General features: G+C 37.4%; 2 protein-coding genes across 6 annotated transcripts; both read left to right on the top strand.

Annotated features, from left to right (window-relative positions):
* Positions 1-3,484: 3,484 nt before the first annotated feature.
* LOC137733615 (ASI1-immunoprecipitated protein 2-like) lies at positions 3,485-12,439 on the top strand. 5 transcript variants are annotated; one of them, XM_068472748.1, is made up of 15 exons: positions 3,485-3,786; positions 4,051-4,221; positions 4,323-4,392; positions 4,616-4,687; positions 5,133-5,678; positions 5,775-6,065; positions 6,749-6,834; positions 6,945-7,039; positions 7,140-7,430; positions 7,606-8,112; positions 8,281-9,010; positions 9,166-9,396; positions 9,500-9,624; positions 10,041-10,435; positions 11,156-12,439. In XM_068472748.1, the coding sequence occupies exons 2-15, from the start codon at positions 4,202-4,204 to the stop codon at positions 12,176-12,178; spliced, it is 4,482 nt and encodes a 1,493-aa protein (XP_068328849.1). In that variant the 5' UTR covers positions 3,485-3,786; positions 4,051-4,201; the 3' UTR covers positions 12,179-12,439. The 5 variants fall into 5 exon arrangements, with proteins under 5 accessions (XP_068328849.1, XP_068328850.1, XP_068328851.1 ...); XM_068472749.1 differs by lacking the exon at positions 4,323-4,392 and having other exon boundaries at positions 3,490-3,786; XM_068472751.1 differs by lacking the exon at positions 4,323-4,392 and having other exon boundaries at positions 3,496-3,786; positions 4,051-4,236.
* A 2,268-nt stretch (positions 12,440-14,707) lies between these two features.
* LOC137734832 (uncharacterized) lies at positions 14,708-16,904 on the top strand. The gene is made up of 5 exons (XM_068474128.1): positions 14,708-14,842; positions 14,975-15,116; positions 15,221-15,320; positions 16,301-16,381; positions 16,531-16,904. The coding sequence occupies exons 1-5, from the start codon at positions 14,803-14,805 to the stop codon at positions 16,666-16,668; spliced, it is 501 nt and encodes a 166-aa protein (XP_068330229.1). The 5' UTR covers positions 14,708-14,802; the 3' UTR covers positions 16,669-16,904.
* The last annotated feature ends 955 nt before the right edge of the window (positions 16,905-17,859 follow it).

Genomic DNA, 17,859 nt, shown 5'->3' with positions numbered 1-17,859 from the left:
TGTTATTGAAGAGGGGTGAACGCCCAAGAACTGTAATGTCATTTTGGGATCCAGGGACTCCAAAGAAAGCATGCTAGATCCATGTGTCAAACGAGGCAACCGCCTCTAACACAATAGTTGCCTTTCTCGACATTCCGCTAAAGCCTCATTGCCATCCAATGAGACAATTCTTCCACTTCCATTTCCATTGCCAATGCATGCAATCTAATGACCCTATTGACACGTGTCACTCGAAATCCTATAAAAAAAATTATTGAGATTACATCTCGAAAAATTATTAACGTAGTTTAATTTAAGTAACCATATTAATTCAATTAAAATAATAGATTATGTTTGGCCTATGACCCTTTGGCCTCCTCGGTTGGAGATGGTTTTTTGTCACAGGGCTATATTTGGCCTACCCTCGGTTGGAGATGGTAAGAAATATGGTTTGGCAATGTTCATTAAAATATTAATTTCTTGGATGCCTATAGGGCTAAAACGAGCCATCTGGCCCTTCTTCGGTTGGAAATGACCTAAGTGAGTTCCACGTTGCCCGAGGCTTGGGCTGGGACTAGGTTGGTCTCTCAAGGTGCCTAAGCTCAATTTGACTAGGCAAAGTTTGTTGGGCTAAAAGTTGTTAATTCAATTTTGAGTCAACATGATCAATTTGCCTAGGCCATTAAATATGCTCTTAGGCTCTTCATTTGTGTTGATAAGTAAGAGATTTAAGCAAAAACTCGCATTAATGATAAAAACTTATAAATATTTATGTTGATTTGATTCTTAATTTCTTAGCTGTAGTTAGCACTTCGTTTGGTTTAGCCTAGTTCCCCTTCACATAAAGTAGGAACTATTTTAAAGAAAAAATGGAGCCTCCAAATTCTAATTAAACTTTTTTTTTTTTATATATATAGTTGTTCAAGTTTTCTGACGCTTGAATTGGAATCAACAAATAGTGTTTTGGGATCAACCTTCATGTTCCTGAGAATTATGGCAGTTTGAGATTGCTCTAGAAGTACTTTAAATATACATATGTTGGAATTATTATTTAAAAAGAAAAAAATTTAAAAGAAAAAGCACTTGAAAGAACTTCTTGAAAAAAAAAAGTATTTCTTTATAAAGCGCTTTTATTTAGTAGAGCTTATGTCAGTAGTAAAGAAGTAGTTTGGTGTTTAGTAGGAACCAAAATAGTGCTTTTATATTATGTCAAGGAACCTCACTAGTTTTTAAGCATACGTAGGATCAACTAAGCTCAGCCTAAAAACATGGAAACAATGTTTTCAAATATCAGAGCTGTTAATAGAACCCAACCCTCACTAACTCCACCAAAATTAATATGTACCATAAGCTTAACTCATCCTCAACTATTTCTATAAACTCAGTTTTGAAACTATATGTAGGATCAGTTTGTATCCTCTACTATTAGAATCAGTTTAATCCGTTATTGACCATTTTTGCAGAATCAAATCAATCAGTCATTGACCATTTTTGCAGAATAGTTCAACCTGCCCTCGATCATTTTTGTAGAATCAGTTCAAATCATCCTCGACCATTTTTGCATAATCAGTTCAATCAGTTATCCACCATTTTTGTACAATAAGTTCAACACATTCTCAATCATTTTTGTAGAATATGTTCAACATATCCTCGACCATTTTTGCAGAATCAGTTCAACCCATCATCGACCATTTTTCAAGAATCAGCTCAAGCCGTCTTCGACCATTTTTGCATAATCAATTCAACCCGTCCTCGACTATTTTTGCAAAATCAGTTCAACCACGTCGACGTCTGTTACTTCAAGGTCAAAGACTCGACAGAGAAGTTTGTCATGCTTCAATTCAGTGTTTGCCCCTTTCCCTGTGACTCCTTTAAGGGCTTCTTGATTGCTCATCCATATGGGCATTTTGCTTCTCATTTCTGGTTTTTGTTTGTCCTCTGTTTGGCTGCCTAGAAAGTGAGGAAGAAAGTAAAATACAAAAATTTAGGAATTTGTACTTGCAACACGACCCCGAAGTTGAATTAATGAAAATAAAAAAAAAAATAGAGAAATCAGAACGAATTTGAACTGGATCAAAAGGCAAATTGCCGATTGACAATATTTCAAGCTTTGCTTTGTTCGGCCTAATATTTCTTGAAGAAAGATAGAGACAAAGGAGTAACAAATGAAGAGATGAAAGTGTGAAAAGACTTTACCACTATAAAGGGTATTTTTGTAGCTTACACTCTAGAGAAAAAAAAAAAAAAAAGACTAATAATGTCATGTTTTACATATATTACCTTTTGTCCTCTAAGAAATGTTAAAAAAGTGTTGTCTTAAAATAAGATTAAGTAATAAAAGTATACTTTATGTGTAATTTCTCCTAAGAAGAACACCAATTTAAATTAGATATTTGAATTTAATTATATTAGTTATTTTTTAATTTAAATTAGTGTTTTTCTTATTAGTTGTAATCTATAATGTTTAAAAGTCTTCACATCACTTCTAAATTAATGAAGATTGTTAAATATTGTAAAATTTAATGATAAAGGAGTGTAAAAATATTTGTTAAATGATAGTGCTATTCACATGCTCATTCTTACCTCTCACGTGTTCTCTTAAATTTCAACCGTCGGATCAAATGAATTGAAGAAAATCAAAGGACAAATTAATAGGATTGTGTAGAGAGGTAAAAATGGATGTTGAATAACTAGGGGTGCAACTCGGGCGGGTTGAACGGGTTGGGCGGGTTGTAAGGTCAACCGAATCCTAACCTAACTTTTACAATTTGGAGTTGGGTTCGAGTTGGGTTTCATTCGGGTTCATTTGGGCTCGGGTTTAATTGGGTTAGAGTTTACTTAGGTTGAGTTCGAGTTGCCCAATTTTTTCAAGTTTAATTTTGTAACAACTTAGTTTCCAAGAATTCCTAAAAAAAATTAAGCCAAGTAGCATCAAAGCTAACTAAATTAAATTTCATAAATCAATTTACTATACAGCTTTAGGATTTAGAGACTACGAATATGTGTGACTAATCAAAGTCTCTTATTTCCTAAAAACTTAAGTAATTATAAAATGTAATTTATTAAAAAAAATATTAGAAAGGGCGTTGGTTTTTGGACTTGGCTCAGTTGGGTATAGTATAAGTTACAATTTGGTTAGATTGGGTTTAGTTAGTCGGGTTGAGTTTGGTTGGGATTGGACGGGAAAATGGTCAGTCCAACTCAACCTAATCAATGAACGGGTTGAAATTGGGTTGGGTTAGGGCGGGTTATAACAAAAAAAAAAACTCGCTTGTTCGGATTTAAAGTCGAATTAGACATTGTCGGGTTCGGATTGGCCCAACCTAAATTGCACCCCTATGAATAACACTATCTTTTGTCAAAATTTTTGCCACTTGATCCACCGCCTCCTATATATATGCGGTGTATTTTTTTGTCACCACCAAGTGTTAGTTATGTTCATTAACTTATTTATGATTGGATGATTTTAATTTTTTTTATTTGTGTCTATCCATGTCATCTATATATAAGTATGCATATGCGTGTATTATTGTATTTACAAAAACATTATTATATGTATGAATGAGATTGTGTGTGGTTAGAGTAGATGGTTATGTGGTTCTGTCTGAGAGTTGATTTGAATGTCATATGCTGGGAAAGTTAGGGCTTTAATTGAATCGTGCGGCAGCATCGCAAAGGACATTGCAATACCGAGTGTTTGTTTGGGGTTTCGATTAGATTAGACTAGGGGTTGGGACTTGGACGGACGATTGCCTCGGCGAACGAAGGTTGGAAGGAAGGGAGGAAGGGGGAGTTATGAAATCAGAGGCGCGTAATTGCTAACCGACTTGCTTCTCTTCTCTTGTCTTTTGATTTGATTACTTGATTTTGTTTTGTATGATCGGATTATTCGCTGAATTGATAATTGGATTGATTGGCAATGGGCGATGGCTTTGTATTGGGAATTTAGGATTTCATTGTTTGGGTTTATGGGTCCTGATAAAAACTCCTCTTTAATTATTTAATTTGCGTTTGGTTTGCATCTTCACTGCTGCATTAGTCTCTCTCTAAATTGATTTACTTTTCATGCAGTGATTGGAGTCCGTACTGTATTATTGGGTACCGTAGATTGGGCTTAATGTAATTCTGGTTATATCGCTTCAGTCTGGAATCTGAAATTTGGAGTCTGGAGTCTGGAGAGGTAGTGATCGCATGCAAAGGCCGGCCTGTTGAAGTGTTGATCATGATATTCAGAGGACTATGGTGAGATGACTCTCGGTAATTTGCCTTCTTTCTTCTTTGTTTATTTTCAGTTTTCTTTTCCTTTATTTATTTTCAGTTTTTTCTTTTCCTATATCATGCAGTAGCCCTTATTTCAAAGAAAATAGGCTATTAAACTTCGGGTTTTTTGTTGACCATCCGGCGATCATTCAGGTAGAAATAATTTCACTCTAGCCATTTCTCGCTGATTTGGAGTGCGTTGTAATGGATGATTAAATTCAGATTTTAGGAACATTGGAGGAATTTACTGAGGAATTCCAAAATGATACAACTTAAAATGATGGAATTGGCCGTTGTAGAATTTGTCAAGTCTTGTTTGGCTAACCTAAAGTGTAATGGGATTTAAAGACGGAATTTTATGTTTGTTCTTTTATAGGCACCAATCTGTAAATGTGGGGTGGTGTTTGGTAGATGTGTTCAGCGTGGCACTGATGGTGGTGATGACGAGGTAGTGGAGGTGGTGGTGTACATAGTTGTTTTTTCTTAAATTACTCACTCTTTTGGAATTTCAGAAATTACAGCTATTTAGGTGGAAATTATGAACTTCAAATTGTTTATCTCTTTGTTTATTATAAATTCAAACAAGGGAATTGTTGTATGTCAATTTGAAAGTTCTCTCCTTGTTCCAAATTCCAAGTTTAGTAATTTTCATTCATGGGAATATAACAGGCCAGTTGAAGAGATTCTCACATGCATCTTCCTGCATATGTTTTTTTTCCTTACTCCCTTAAGCTGAGAGTGACATTGGGTGTGGGATTTTATTTGATGTTTATGTTTCCCATGCTCTCATACGTTCAATGCTGCGAAGTCAGGATTTTCCTATATCTTTTTAATCCTCCATTGTTAATTTATGTATTGCTGCCACTACTAACTTGGTTCTTTGTATTTATTAGGTGTCATCTCAATCTGTAAAAGCGTTTGGTAAGCATTCCATAGGTGGGAAAGTTCATATTAGTGGCGAGTGTGGTGCTTGTAAAGTGTGCTCTGCTCCCTGTTCATCTTGTCTGCATCTTAATAGATCATTTATGGGGTCAAAGGCTGATGAATTTTCTGATGAAACCTGTCGTGTTAATGCGGCTAGTCAATATTCTATCAATGTGGGAGATGCTTCATCTTCTTTTAAGAGAAAAGCATGTGACAGTTTACAACATACCACCAGTGAGACTAGTAACCTGCTTAGTGTTAATTCAAGTCATGATTCTTTGTCTGAAAATGCTGAAAGCAAAGCAACCATGAGGTCTTCTGATACATCTGTTGAAGTCCATGATGATAACATTTCATGTATAAGTAGAGCCAATGATGCAAATCAAGCAGTCAGTAACCATAACAGGAATGTAGAATGGAAGAATTTGTCTTGTAGTTTAGCTTCTGGAAAGGCACATAAGTCAGTCATGTCGGACACAGTAAAAGCTGGAGATTCTGGTGATAGCACAGAAAAGGTGCAACCTCTTGCTTTTACTCACGAATTGGTACATCTCTTTCCTTTAATGCAATTTTTAACTGATTTAGGAAAGGATACATCTTCCCATATGCAGGGAAAACTGCCAGAATTTTTTGGACATGTGGATTCATCATTTAAGAATAAGTCGGATATTATTGTTGGCCAGAAAGTTGTTTCTTATAAAAGTTTAGTGGTCCCTACAAAATTATGTCCAAAGACAGAAGTAGAGAGTAATGGACAAGACCCAAAAGATGATGCTTCAAAGAGTTTGGATCACGGTAAGAAAGATGTTAAGCCTAGTGAGTTGGTTGAAGTAGCTGACATGCAGCCCTTGCAATCTGCATCTGGGGATGACAGTGATGAATCGGACATTGTGGAGCATGATGTGAGTTCCATCCCCCATAAAATTTGAATGCATGATTTGTTTGCTATTTGTTCTTTGTGTTTCTTCCCCCTTAATTTTTTTCTGGCTTCACGTGTCTCCCTATATGGTTTCATATAAAATGATATTTTCTTGCTAGTAGTTAGCTCCGAAGGTCTGTAAATATAAGCTTCTTGATTTATGTTGTCATTGTCACTTAATTTTATGATTAAGCCTAATGTTGATTAGCAGATTTCAGAGATAATATAGAGATAACAAGTATTTGCAGCTTTTTTCAGTGACATTAAGAAAACATCCCCTGATATTTGTTAAGAGATTGTTAAATGTTTTCTATTTTTGCGCTAGTACTTCACATTTTAATTTGAAGGATGTTACCCCAGTGGATCAGTGCTCGTTAGGAGGGGTATGCGTGATGTATTCTACTATATTGTGGCCTAATTATCTTATGCTTTATGTTAGAGATAGTAGACTTTAGATAGTTGCATCATGTTAAGGGTAAGGAGGGGTTGTCTATCCATTTTTGTTATTGGCTCCTTGTGGAGGCTTTGTGAACGTTTTTGTTTTATCTTTTGTTATTTTTATTTGTAAGTGACATGCTTTATAGCTTCTCCTTTCCTGTATTGGCTTCTTCATTTTTGAGCTGAAAAACTAAAAACTGTTGCCTTTTCTTTTGGGGTCATAAACAGGTAAAAGTATGTGATATTTGTGGGGATGCAGGCCGCGAAGATATGCTTGCCATGTGTAGTAGGTGCAGCGATGGTGCAGAACACATGTAATAGTCTTTCATCTTATTTTTGATGTCAGGATTTTTCTTGTGATATTTTATTTTGTTCTCATGCTTTTGATAAAAAATTTCTTAAACATTATTATTGCTGAAAACAGCTATTGTATGCGAAAAATGCTTCGGAGAGTTCCTAAAGGTCCATGGCTGTGTGAGGAATGCAAGTTTGCCGAGGAAACCGATAACCAGAAGCAAGGTAAAGCAGATTGAATTATATTAGTTAACACATGCTAATGTGCTGTTATTTAGTTGTGAAACGCACTAATTTTTTTCTTTTCTGTATTTGAATTCTAAAGGTTCAGATGTGGAGGTGAAAAGAATGGAGAAAGTGATTACAAGTACACAAATCTCTAACAAGAGACTTGCAGAAAGCGTAGAAATGGCTCCTTCTGTGAAAAGGCAGGCTCTTGAAATGCGTGTGGGATCACCAAAAGCATCTAGCCCTAAGAGAATGGGTGCTTTATCACGCGAATCTTCATTCAAAAGCTTAGATAAGGACAGGTTGAGGTCAGCTTATCCGATTTCTCAGTCTACTAATGATATATCAGAAACTGCACGTTCTCCTTCAAACGGTTTACGGGCCAAGGGTGAGTAGTTGTTGATGCAGGTCACATGTTTCATGCTCCATCTCTACCCCTCTTTTTATTGTATAGCAACTCTTTTGCTTTCTGATGTCTCGTGGGGTTCTTGTTTCTCATTTTTAACATTTTTGAGAGTTCTATATTAAGAAAGAACAACAGTTCATCGTATTTCTGTCTGCAGGTACATTTTCAAAGTCAAATTCGTTCAACACCTTAATCTCTAAACCAAAAGTCAAACTTGTAGATGAAGTTGTTCCTCAAAAGCAAAAGGGGTCTAAAGAACATGCTTCCCTTGATATGAAGGAGAGGGTGGTGTCCAGAATGATGGGCAGATCTATGTCTTTCAAATCTGCTAGCTCAGGGCGTTCAAATGTGTCTGAAACAAAAGTTAAAATGCTCTCGTCAAAATTTAGCCATGTTCCAGATCTTAAAGGATTGAAACAAGCAAAAGAGTGGAGCACAGTTGAAAGAAAAAATTTGTCCAAACTAGACCGCCCCAAGGCTAATTTGATAACAGCTAGTCCTATTTTCTCAACTCCTAAGAGTGACCTTGCATCTCGTGGTGAGACTAGTTTGCTTTCATCTGTGAGCAATCGAGAGCCAAAGGTTGCACTGCCTGATGGAAAATTAAGTACTTCATCAAAATCTAATCTTACTCGTAAAGGTGTTGACGCTCAAGTTGCTTCAGGTAAGTCTATTCCTTCTTGATGGTGAAATTGGGCAATTTCTGTACTTGTGTTCTTCAAGCTCGTGGTTGTGTCATACATTTATGTTTCTTTGTATAGTTTGATGTTTATGTATCTTGGACAAGGTGGTGTTAATAATCTAAAGTATCACCATGTGTTTTCCATTGCAGGTGGAGGTTCATCTATGAATGGAATGTCTAGTTCTGCTTCTGAACAAAGGTCAAACCAGGTTAGCTCTAAGGATGAATCCTTATCCAGCTATTCTGGGACCGTTGAGACATCACGCTTTAATTTAGATGGAACATTAGAAGATGTGTTACCACAATCAGGGGAAATGGCAGATCAGGATGATAAGGCCAGGGAGAGCTCTGTTCGCTGTAGGCCTGCTGTTGTAGCTAGTCCAAAATTTAAAGAGAGAGGTAATAACACGGAATTTGGCGGAGCTGGAATTTCACAAACTTCTGGTACTGATGCTTGTGCTCCTAGAAGTTCTAGGGAGGAGATGCAGAGAGGTAATAGGTTGAAAGATGCTATTCATGCAGCTTTGCTTCGAAAGCCTGAAATATACAGAAAGAACAGAGTGGTCGATCAATCTGACGAGTTGTCCACGTCGAACATGGACTTAAGTTATGAAGTAGCTACTCAAGAGCAGTCACCTGATGGTCATGCAATCCTTGGGACTTCTCCTTCTGACTCTTACAATAATACAACTGTCAATAATTTAAAGCAGCTTACAGGGCAGCCCATTGATTCTGGGTTCCCTTCCAAAGTGGCAGACTCTTTTTCTGTTGTTCATTCTCAGGGCAAGCCTACAGTGAAAGATTTTCATAATCATGCTTTAGGGGCAATGTCTGTTCTTGTGAAGACAACAGCCATTCCAGAATATGAATACATCTGGCAGTATGGTTCTCTTGGTTTCTATTAGTTGTCAAATCTTGTCTGCTTCATACTCTACATTTTCTTTCCTTTTCTTTCTGGTGTTATTTTTTCTGTTTTCCTTTTTGTATGTTTGTTGAAAATGTCTTATAAGATAGGTTTATCTTATTTTCATGCAGGGGGAGTTTTGAAGTGCAGAGAGGTGGAAATTTTCTGGATTTATGTGGTGGAGTTCAAGCTCACTTGTCAACTTGTGCATCGCCAAAGGTCCTTGAAGTGGTAAACAAATTTCCGCACAAAATTCCTCTGAATGAAGTTCCTCGCCCGAGTGTATGGCCATCACAGTTTCATCAAAGTGGTGCTAAAGAAGATAATATTGCACTTTATTTCTTTGCCAAAGATCTTGATAGGTAGTGATAAATATACTCTTTTCATTTAATATTTTCAAATTCTTTATTTCACCAAATCATTTTTTTCTTGCCTATTATGCAATTGTTTCAATTTTCGATGCAGTTACGAAAGACACTACAAGAGCCTGTTGGATGCTATGGTCAAGAATGATCTCGCCCTCAAAGGGAATTTTGATGGTGTTGAACTTCTGATATTCCCATCCAATCAGCTTCCTGAGAAATCACAACGTAAGGAATTCTGAAGTTTCATTATATTGGGTTAGGTGTTCTACCCAGTGCCAATATGTTTGATGCGGTTCTGCTGTGTGCAAGTTGTGGCTTAAACTGCTTAATGCATAAATAAGTTCTGATGCTGATATTGCGAACCTGTAATTGGGGAGCATATATAGAAATAGGGATAATGTTCATGTTGTGTAATCTGTATGATGGTGTCTTCTTTTAAATAATTGGCTGCTTCTTTTGTCTTGCTGATGTTTTTGCCTTTTTGGTCCTGTCCTCGAGTGCTTTCAGTTTGACCTCATTTTTGGTTATTGGTGCAGTAGTTGCTATTTATTGCCAACTGTTTGTGGCAATAGCATTGTTCTTGCTGACCTAGAGGCTAGAGTCAGTACTGTCTGCTGAAATCTGTTCTCTGTCATTGGCAGGTTGGAATATGCTATTTTTCCTTTGGGGTGTGTTCAGGACAATGAGGGTGCATTGTTTAGATTTTACCGAGACATGTGTTCCCAGCTCGAGAAACTCATTCAATAAAGCTCCTACTGATGCCATGACTTTGTCTGAGAGTGAGAACATATGTATACCTAAGCATATGGATGAATCTTCTCCTTCTGACAGATCTTGTGATGTTCCCTGTGCTTCCAAGGCGCGTCTGCATATGGGCCCCACAGTTAGTAAGGATCGTGAGAACAAAGATACTTATCCTGAAGAGGTGCGTTCAGGTTCAAAAGTGAACTTGGTGGTACAGGATTGTAGACTTGATTCCAACACAACAAACAATACTGGCTTGTCTGAGGGAGTTGAATGCATCACTTCTTGCCTGGTAACTTTATTTTTTCTTCTTTTCCAGAATGTATATGGCTTGATAAGGTGCATAATGGTGTATGTCATCTGTGTGTGTGTGTGTGTCATGCTGAGAGTTTAATTTCTTTCAGCATTTTGCTTTGCAGTTTTCTTGTATCTTTCTAACGTCTGAACTAGACTTCATTGATGCTATCAATCAGGTCATTGCAGGCCTTGTTCTCATTCTTTTCAGTCTTAAAAATGTGAAGCTGAACAATTTTGACCAGTGTTGCTATACTGTTTTAGATGTTTTTAGATTATGACGTTATGCATATATTTTCACCAGTGGTCAAAAGACTTAATGACATTATTTCTTAGTCAAAAGATCCTTATTTGCTTAGCACCTGCACTTTGGTGTAGAAGTACAGATGGCATTACTGATGTCACAGAACATGACTCCACAATGATCATCCATTGGACTAAGAATGTTTATTGATACCCGTGCTATGTGTTCACACGCTGAGTGATATGTCATGTGATGTACTCTACTCCACTAATTAACCGTATTATAGAGGGACAATTTGTAAGGAAGGTTTGGGATTTTAAGCTTGGCCCTCATCTCATGGTTCATCTTACTTACCTAGTCAAAATTTATTTCTTAAAAGTTGGTACTGTGATGTTGATATATTTTGGGTCAGTTTTGTTTTGACATTGAGATTTGCGTATATTTACTAAAGGGTTATTGTCTCGCATTCTGCAGCAGGAAAGTTGTATTCAAGAGAGCAGAGTTGGCACAGAAATTAAATCTTTTATTCCAACAACTGGGTCAAATAGCTCTAACAAAGGTGAGAATAGGCAAGTGCATTGGGTCACTTCTGTTGAAAGGGAAGACACTGATTCTGTGGAGATTCGTCCTGTTTCCCATCAAGAGGTAGCCGTTGCTGGGAGTGTGGGTCAGGAGAGATTTCCAGATAGAAAGAAAAGGGTTGGTATCACCAGAGGGGTTGAGGAGGTGATTCTGGACAGAGTGAACATGGATAAAGCTGATTTTAAACAAGAGAGGGAATTGGGGAGAGATCGTGGATATAAGGAACCAGAAGCAGCCAGAGTCAACTCTTGTCAGCCTAGTGATAGAAAACACCCAGACATACCTATTTCAGATAGAACAACTTCTGCAGCAAGTCAAGAAATGCCATGGAATGAGGTGAATATTACACAGATGGATGCCAAGATTGGTAGTAAGAAGCCAAAAATTGGTTCAAGTGGATTTGATAGCTGTAGCACTTCTAGAGGTACAAGCACTGTGGTTGAGGAGAAGAGATGCTTTGAAGCCTGTGAGGAGAAAGTTATTCCAGAGGACTTGGGAAATACTGAAAGGTACTTCTTTCCTTTGGATTCACGGCATGTTCATCATTTTGGGCCAGTTGACCACTCGGTGCCGTGGAAAAATTTCTCTTCAGGGTATGAGGATAAGTCTCGCGAAGGGTTCCCAAGTCTCGAGCTAGCTCTAGGGGGAGAAACAAAACCACAAAATAAGGGAATGCTGCCCTTCTTTGTTGGGTCAGCAGACAAGAAAGACAACAACCAAGATGAGCCTTTAGAAGCAGCGGTAGTGGATGAGAAAGATGATGATGTGTCTGCGTCGCTTTCCCTTTCCCTTTCATTCCCATTCCCAGACAAGGAACAACCTGGGAAACCTGTTTCAAAACCGGAGCAGCTTCTGCCTGAAAGACACCATGTGAATACATCACTGCTTCTCTTTGGGCGCTTGCCAGACAAATGAAGTGAAGATGAATTGCTGCGTTATGTAAATTATGTTGCGTTTGAAATGCATGTGGCAGTCGTGGCTGATGATCTTGCCTGGATGCGTCGTTGGTCTTTCTCAAATATAGGATTTACCGATACTTTTTCTAGTGTTTCTGTGCTGTTTTTAGATGTTTGGTATTTGAATGCGGTAGTATTACTATTACTATTACGGCTGTTTGTATATAAAGAGAAATAAGCCACCATAATTTTAAGAAGTCATTAGGAATTTGCAAGCCAATGTGTTGCCGATGTGACAACAAAGTGGCCAGATCCCAGATGTTGCTGCTCTGTCTGCCCTTGCGTTTGCGTCATTTTTCTTCTTCGTCCTTTGTCCTTTGATGCGCTGCGTACTGCGATGTATTTGTCGATCCGATCCTATCCAGTCCAATCCAATGGAAGACAAATTTAAGCAGTTAATAATTTTACTTTGGAACGTTGAACAAATTTAAACTCCTTTTTACTACACAAACTAAATTTATTTCCTGGAGCAGTTTTTTCTCCGCTTTCTTTGGTCCGGTAAGGTATCGGGGAATTATTTTGATAAATTGTCGTGGATAGGGGTGATAATGTGTTGTCTAAATGGATCAAAGCCTATTTCCTTCAAGACAAGTTTTTTCAGAGCCTAACAGTGCCGTCTACTAGCTCTTGGAGTCGGAGGAAAATTTTAAAGCTTCAGGAACTTATTAAGCCTCGTTTTAGTGGGAGATGGGTCGTCTACCTTTCTGTGGTATGATAACTGGCACTCTTATGGCCCTCTCTTAGACATTTAGGGCAATGAGGTGGTGTTGGCCTCTGGTCTTTGTCTAAACTACCGACCCGACTTACTACCAACTCGATTTTCCTTTTCATTCAGTCAGATTACAACGACATTGTGGTGTTGGCCGTTTACTACCAACCAGACTTTCCATTTCATTCAATTAGATTATTACGACATTGTGCCTTCTTAGATTTTGGATTCTTCCTTTTGAGCTCCTAGCAATGATTGTATTTTCTCTTCAACTTCTATGTGGAATTGCATCCGGCATGTGCTCCTAAACTTTCTTGGGATCCTGGCGTGGCATAGTGCGCTTATTCCACATGTGAGTTTTGTGTTGTGGTTAGCCATGAAGAATAAGCTGACCACACGTGATCACATTGGTCAGTTTGCTCCTCCTGCCAATCTTAATTGTGTTGTATGACTCTACGTTGTAATCTTTATCTCACTCACCTTTTCTTTTTTTTTTTTTTTTTTTTTTTTTCTTCTTTTCTTATATTAAAAAGAAAAAAAAAAACCTTTCAAACACTCTCACCTTTCCTTCGACTGCCGTTATAGTGAAGGTCTCTGACGGCATGTGTTGATGAGATGTGGAATGTGGACTATGGAGTTCCCTGGTTCACCCATCTTGGCCTTCTTTTGTGGAGTATGTGGTGGCCTAATGGTGAGGGAAATTTCTTCTTATGGTGGTTAGAAAACTCTCTATAGCAGTCACTATAATGTATATGGTGTGAGCGGAATAACCGCATCTTTAATAATTGTAAAAAAATTCTTACTTCAGTCATTCAGTTAACCACCAATATGATTTGGTGTTGATTGTATATTTTAAAAGCTAAACCTTCCACCTTAACATGGGGGTCTTCCATAATTGGAATGTTGCTGCTCCTTAGGCTCTAACATGGGGGTCTTCCATAATTGGAATGTTGCTGCTCCTTAGGCTCTAAGACGTTTGTTACCTTCCCGTGCGTGGCTTAGGCTTTGGTTTTCAGGTTTTTCCTTTTGTTTGCTGGTGCTTTGAGTTTTCCTCTCAGTCCGTTGTTTTATTTTGTTGTTCTTTTTGAGATTTGCCCTTGTTAATATATTCTTTATTTAACAAGAAAAAGAAAAGTTATTGTCTTGTTACTATTTTCTAGTATTTCCTTCTAGAAAAAGGAATTAAAATTTGTTCCCAACGTCTAGGACTATACACACAACAGGTGCATTATCAAAAAATGAGCAATAAACGTTGCATTAGTAGCTAACTAATATTACAGTCTATTAATATTCTTTTTAATTTATAAACGAGAGACTAAGGTAAACTCACTTCTATCATTTCAATTACCAAAAAGAAAAAGAAAATCCAGTTAAGCCGAATCGGGGTTCGAGGAGATAATCCAAGGTCGTGGCCGGTAGACCGAAAGGGGGCGGAGGAACCAAAGCAACAAAGTTTAGAGATTAGCTTTGCCGTGTAACTTTAAACTTTACTTACTTTCGGTATTGCCCTTCTTGTTGAATTATGCATCGGAAGATTATATTTACACATATCAAATTACTTATTCTATATTTTTTTAATTTTTTAAATATTTTTCTATCAAGAGTTAATAGTGTGTAGAAAATATTAAAAAAATTAAAAAAGTATAGAAGAAGTAATTTGAAATATGTGAATATAATCTCACTATGTTTCGAAGCACCGGGGCAATTAGGGAAATTAAATGATTCGGGTGTGTATTATCCAAATTATAAGGCAGTCTATAATATATAACAACCATTTCTTCCAGTTTTAGTGAAATAGTTTAGATCGGCCTTTCCTTCTCCTCCTCCTCCTCAGCTTCTCTCTCTGTAATTTCTGAGTGTGTCTCTAAATTCTAATGGCGATCTGCTTTGCTCCTCTATCCACCTCATTCTCAGGTATGTGACTGAATCGGAAATCTCGAATAGCAGATTCTTATTCTTAATTCATTCATACAACAAACAAACAACAATATCGTGTGTGTATTGTTTAGTCTGATGTTATAGTGATGTTTATTTTAATGGGTGCAGGCGGCGGATGCCAGCTGAAGGCGCGTGAGGTTTTGTGGTCCTCCGCCAACGGCAACGGCAGCGTCAAGGCCAAGGCCCAAACCCAAAGGAAACATATTCACCTGCGAACCGGTCGCAATTTCACTGTTCGTGCCGAGTACAGGTAATATTCCGTTTCGATACCAAATTCATCCAATTCATCATAACCACTTTCCAACTTCTCAATTGCTCTCTGTTTTATTCGCTTCCATTGTACATGCACTGCAGTGACGATAGTAGAGGTGGCGGCGGCGGTGCTGATTTCGTCGCTGGTTTTGTGTTAGGAGGTGCTGTCTTTGGGACTTTGGCTTACGTTTTTGCTCCACAGGTGCTTCCATATCTAACTCTTCTGAGCTTCAACATTCATCATGTTCTACTTGTGTTCATCATATTTATTTATTTACCTAAATATACGCTTTCTCACCCGTGGATGTCTATCTATTTTACTCCTGCTTAATGAAGTCGAATCTGTATGCTTTCCAAAAGAAAACTGACTAATATTCTCCTAATTACCATGCTTCCTTGGAATAAATCATTGGTAAGATTACACCTTTTTTTTTTGGTGAATATTATTTTTGTAGTACTCTAAACAAAGAAGAAAGAAATACTGTTTCATAGAGTAAATCCATTATTTGACTGTTTTAGGATGTTACTTTTATATCCTTGCCGTGTAGTTTTATGTGATTTACTATACTGTTGATGCAAGCAAAGAGATCACTGCAATGATGCTCTAGTGCAGAAATTTGGTGCTCCAACTTCGTCTGATGACGTGCCCAGTCTTACTTTTATTATTATTATTATTGGTAATTTAAGTTTAGATTTTAGATTCCCATGCTTCCATTGATTTCAGGATGCAAACTGCTCTATATGAATGAAAAGATTGGCAATGTGTGCTCCTTATCCGCAAATTACTATTATCTGTCTAAATGTAGTGCTCTTTATGTGGTCTTGATTCCTGTTGACTACATACCTTCTCACAAAGGCCCTTAATCTTGTGCTTAGATTAGCGATCTCTTAGTACCAAGGGGTTTGAAATGCACTGCAAAACATTAGATAGAGAGATTTGTAAATGACTACTAGAAAGGAGTCCTTTGAAAATTATTTGTTGAGTGGCTTTGTAATTCTCATATTTTTGCATTTTCAGTCGATCTATCAAATGTTTTGTAATGCATTTCTTACTACTGTAGACTAATCCCTTGATCGTTACAAAACCCTCATCCAGCCATGCCTTAAAGTTATAGGATGACTATTCCGAATATGTTTTTTCATCTGGGTTTTGATTCTGGATTTCACTTTTATCTTGTGCAGATTAGAAGATCTCTCCTTAATGAAGATGAATATGGATTCCGGAAGGCAAGAAGACCTATATATTACGATGAAGGTTTGGAGGTAACTGGACATCCAGCCTTTCCCACTTGTTGGATATGCAATCTATTCTTGTTTTTTTTTTCCCTATTTTTTTTCTCTATAAGAAAAAAAAAAAAAAAAAAAAAAAAAAAAAAAATCTCATGGTTACTTTTCATTTTCCTGGAAAGCAGAAGACTAGGCAGACCTTGAATGCAAAAATAAGCCAGCTCAATTCAGCCATTGATAATGTGTCTTCTCGTTTGAGAGGTGGGAACAATGCACCCACGGTGCCAATAAAAAATGATCCTGAAGTGGAAGCTACCATGTGAGATTCGTTTCAGTCTCTTGAGCTACCAATGGTGCTAATTAATGGGGTTTAAATCTTTTGAGATCAATATATGTTTAAAACTGGATGTGTAACTATGTGGTCTTGCCACCATAAATCTTTTGGTGGATGTTGTTTATTTCAGTACTTTGGTTATAGTAGTCAGACTTTGCAAAAGCTGTCGTTTCAAACATAATTTTGATTACAAGTTTGGAGGATTAATAAAATGGATTTTCAGCCTTTTGAGATTTGTTGGTAATGGATAAAGTCCTGGTTCAGATGTCTTCTGAGTGAGCCGAACCTAGTTACAATTTAGTATATTGTGTTTCACATGAACATGATTGATCTTTTGGAGTGCAGAAGATGTAGCTGATAGGCTATTTGGCTTCAATTAAAATAGTCCTGTGCTGTGCATGCATGTATTTTTTTACTGTAAGGCTTTGGTCAAGATTAGAAAATAGTCCTGTGCTCGATCGCCTTACTAGTGTTGTTAGTTGTACTCCCCAGCGTCGTATAACATCTGACTAGTTTTCTTTCAGCTGGCCATATGTGGTCTTCTTTATGTATTCTTTATTTGCAAAGTAGGATTAGGATTTATCCTTCTCTGTTATTTTTTGCTAGATTAGAATGCTGCATTATTTTAGGAACCTTAGGGCTGTGACTTGATTCTAAGCTAGGTTGAGTTGGGGCTTACTTATCGAAGTTTCTGGTGCTGGTTGCGCTTTATCTATTTCTGGTGCTGGTTGTGCTTATCTATGTTGTATGACACTCTTTATTCGGATATTGTGATGCGAGTGAACATTAGGTGATGCATATTTCACTACTTATTCAGATGCTAGACATCCCAAAACAAATCAATGTTCATTTTTTCCTTGTGTCCATAATAATTTAGGAGCTAGTAGTTCATCTTGTTCATCCATTTGTCGATTATAACGGGAAGGTCGGTCTTCGATTTGTGCCATCCAAACATGGAGCCTTTCAAGGTTCGTCCGCCGCACAATAGAGAAGGGGAATTAATTTGAAAGCTTGTTGTAGTCGAGGTTTTGTACTTGTATGAAAAAAAAGTGAAGTATTTACCAATTTTGCGGCTTCAAGGGCTTCATTGATGAAGGGGGCAAAGCAGTGCACTCAGAGCAATAGTCAACACCCGTTCCAGCTGTTGAGTTTGATCAACTCAGAATCCGATTTACGATCA

This window comes from Pyrus communis, chromosome 5 (assembly GCF_963583255.1).
Source record: "Pyrus communis chromosome 5, drPyrComm1.1, whole genome shotgun sequence".
Taxonomy (NCBI): Eukaryota; Viridiplantae; Streptophyta; class Magnoliopsida; order Rosales; family Rosaceae; genus Pyrus; species Pyrus communis.
Note: the sequence above shows the minus strand (reverse complement) of the source record. Positions and strands in the feature narration are given on the sequence as shown.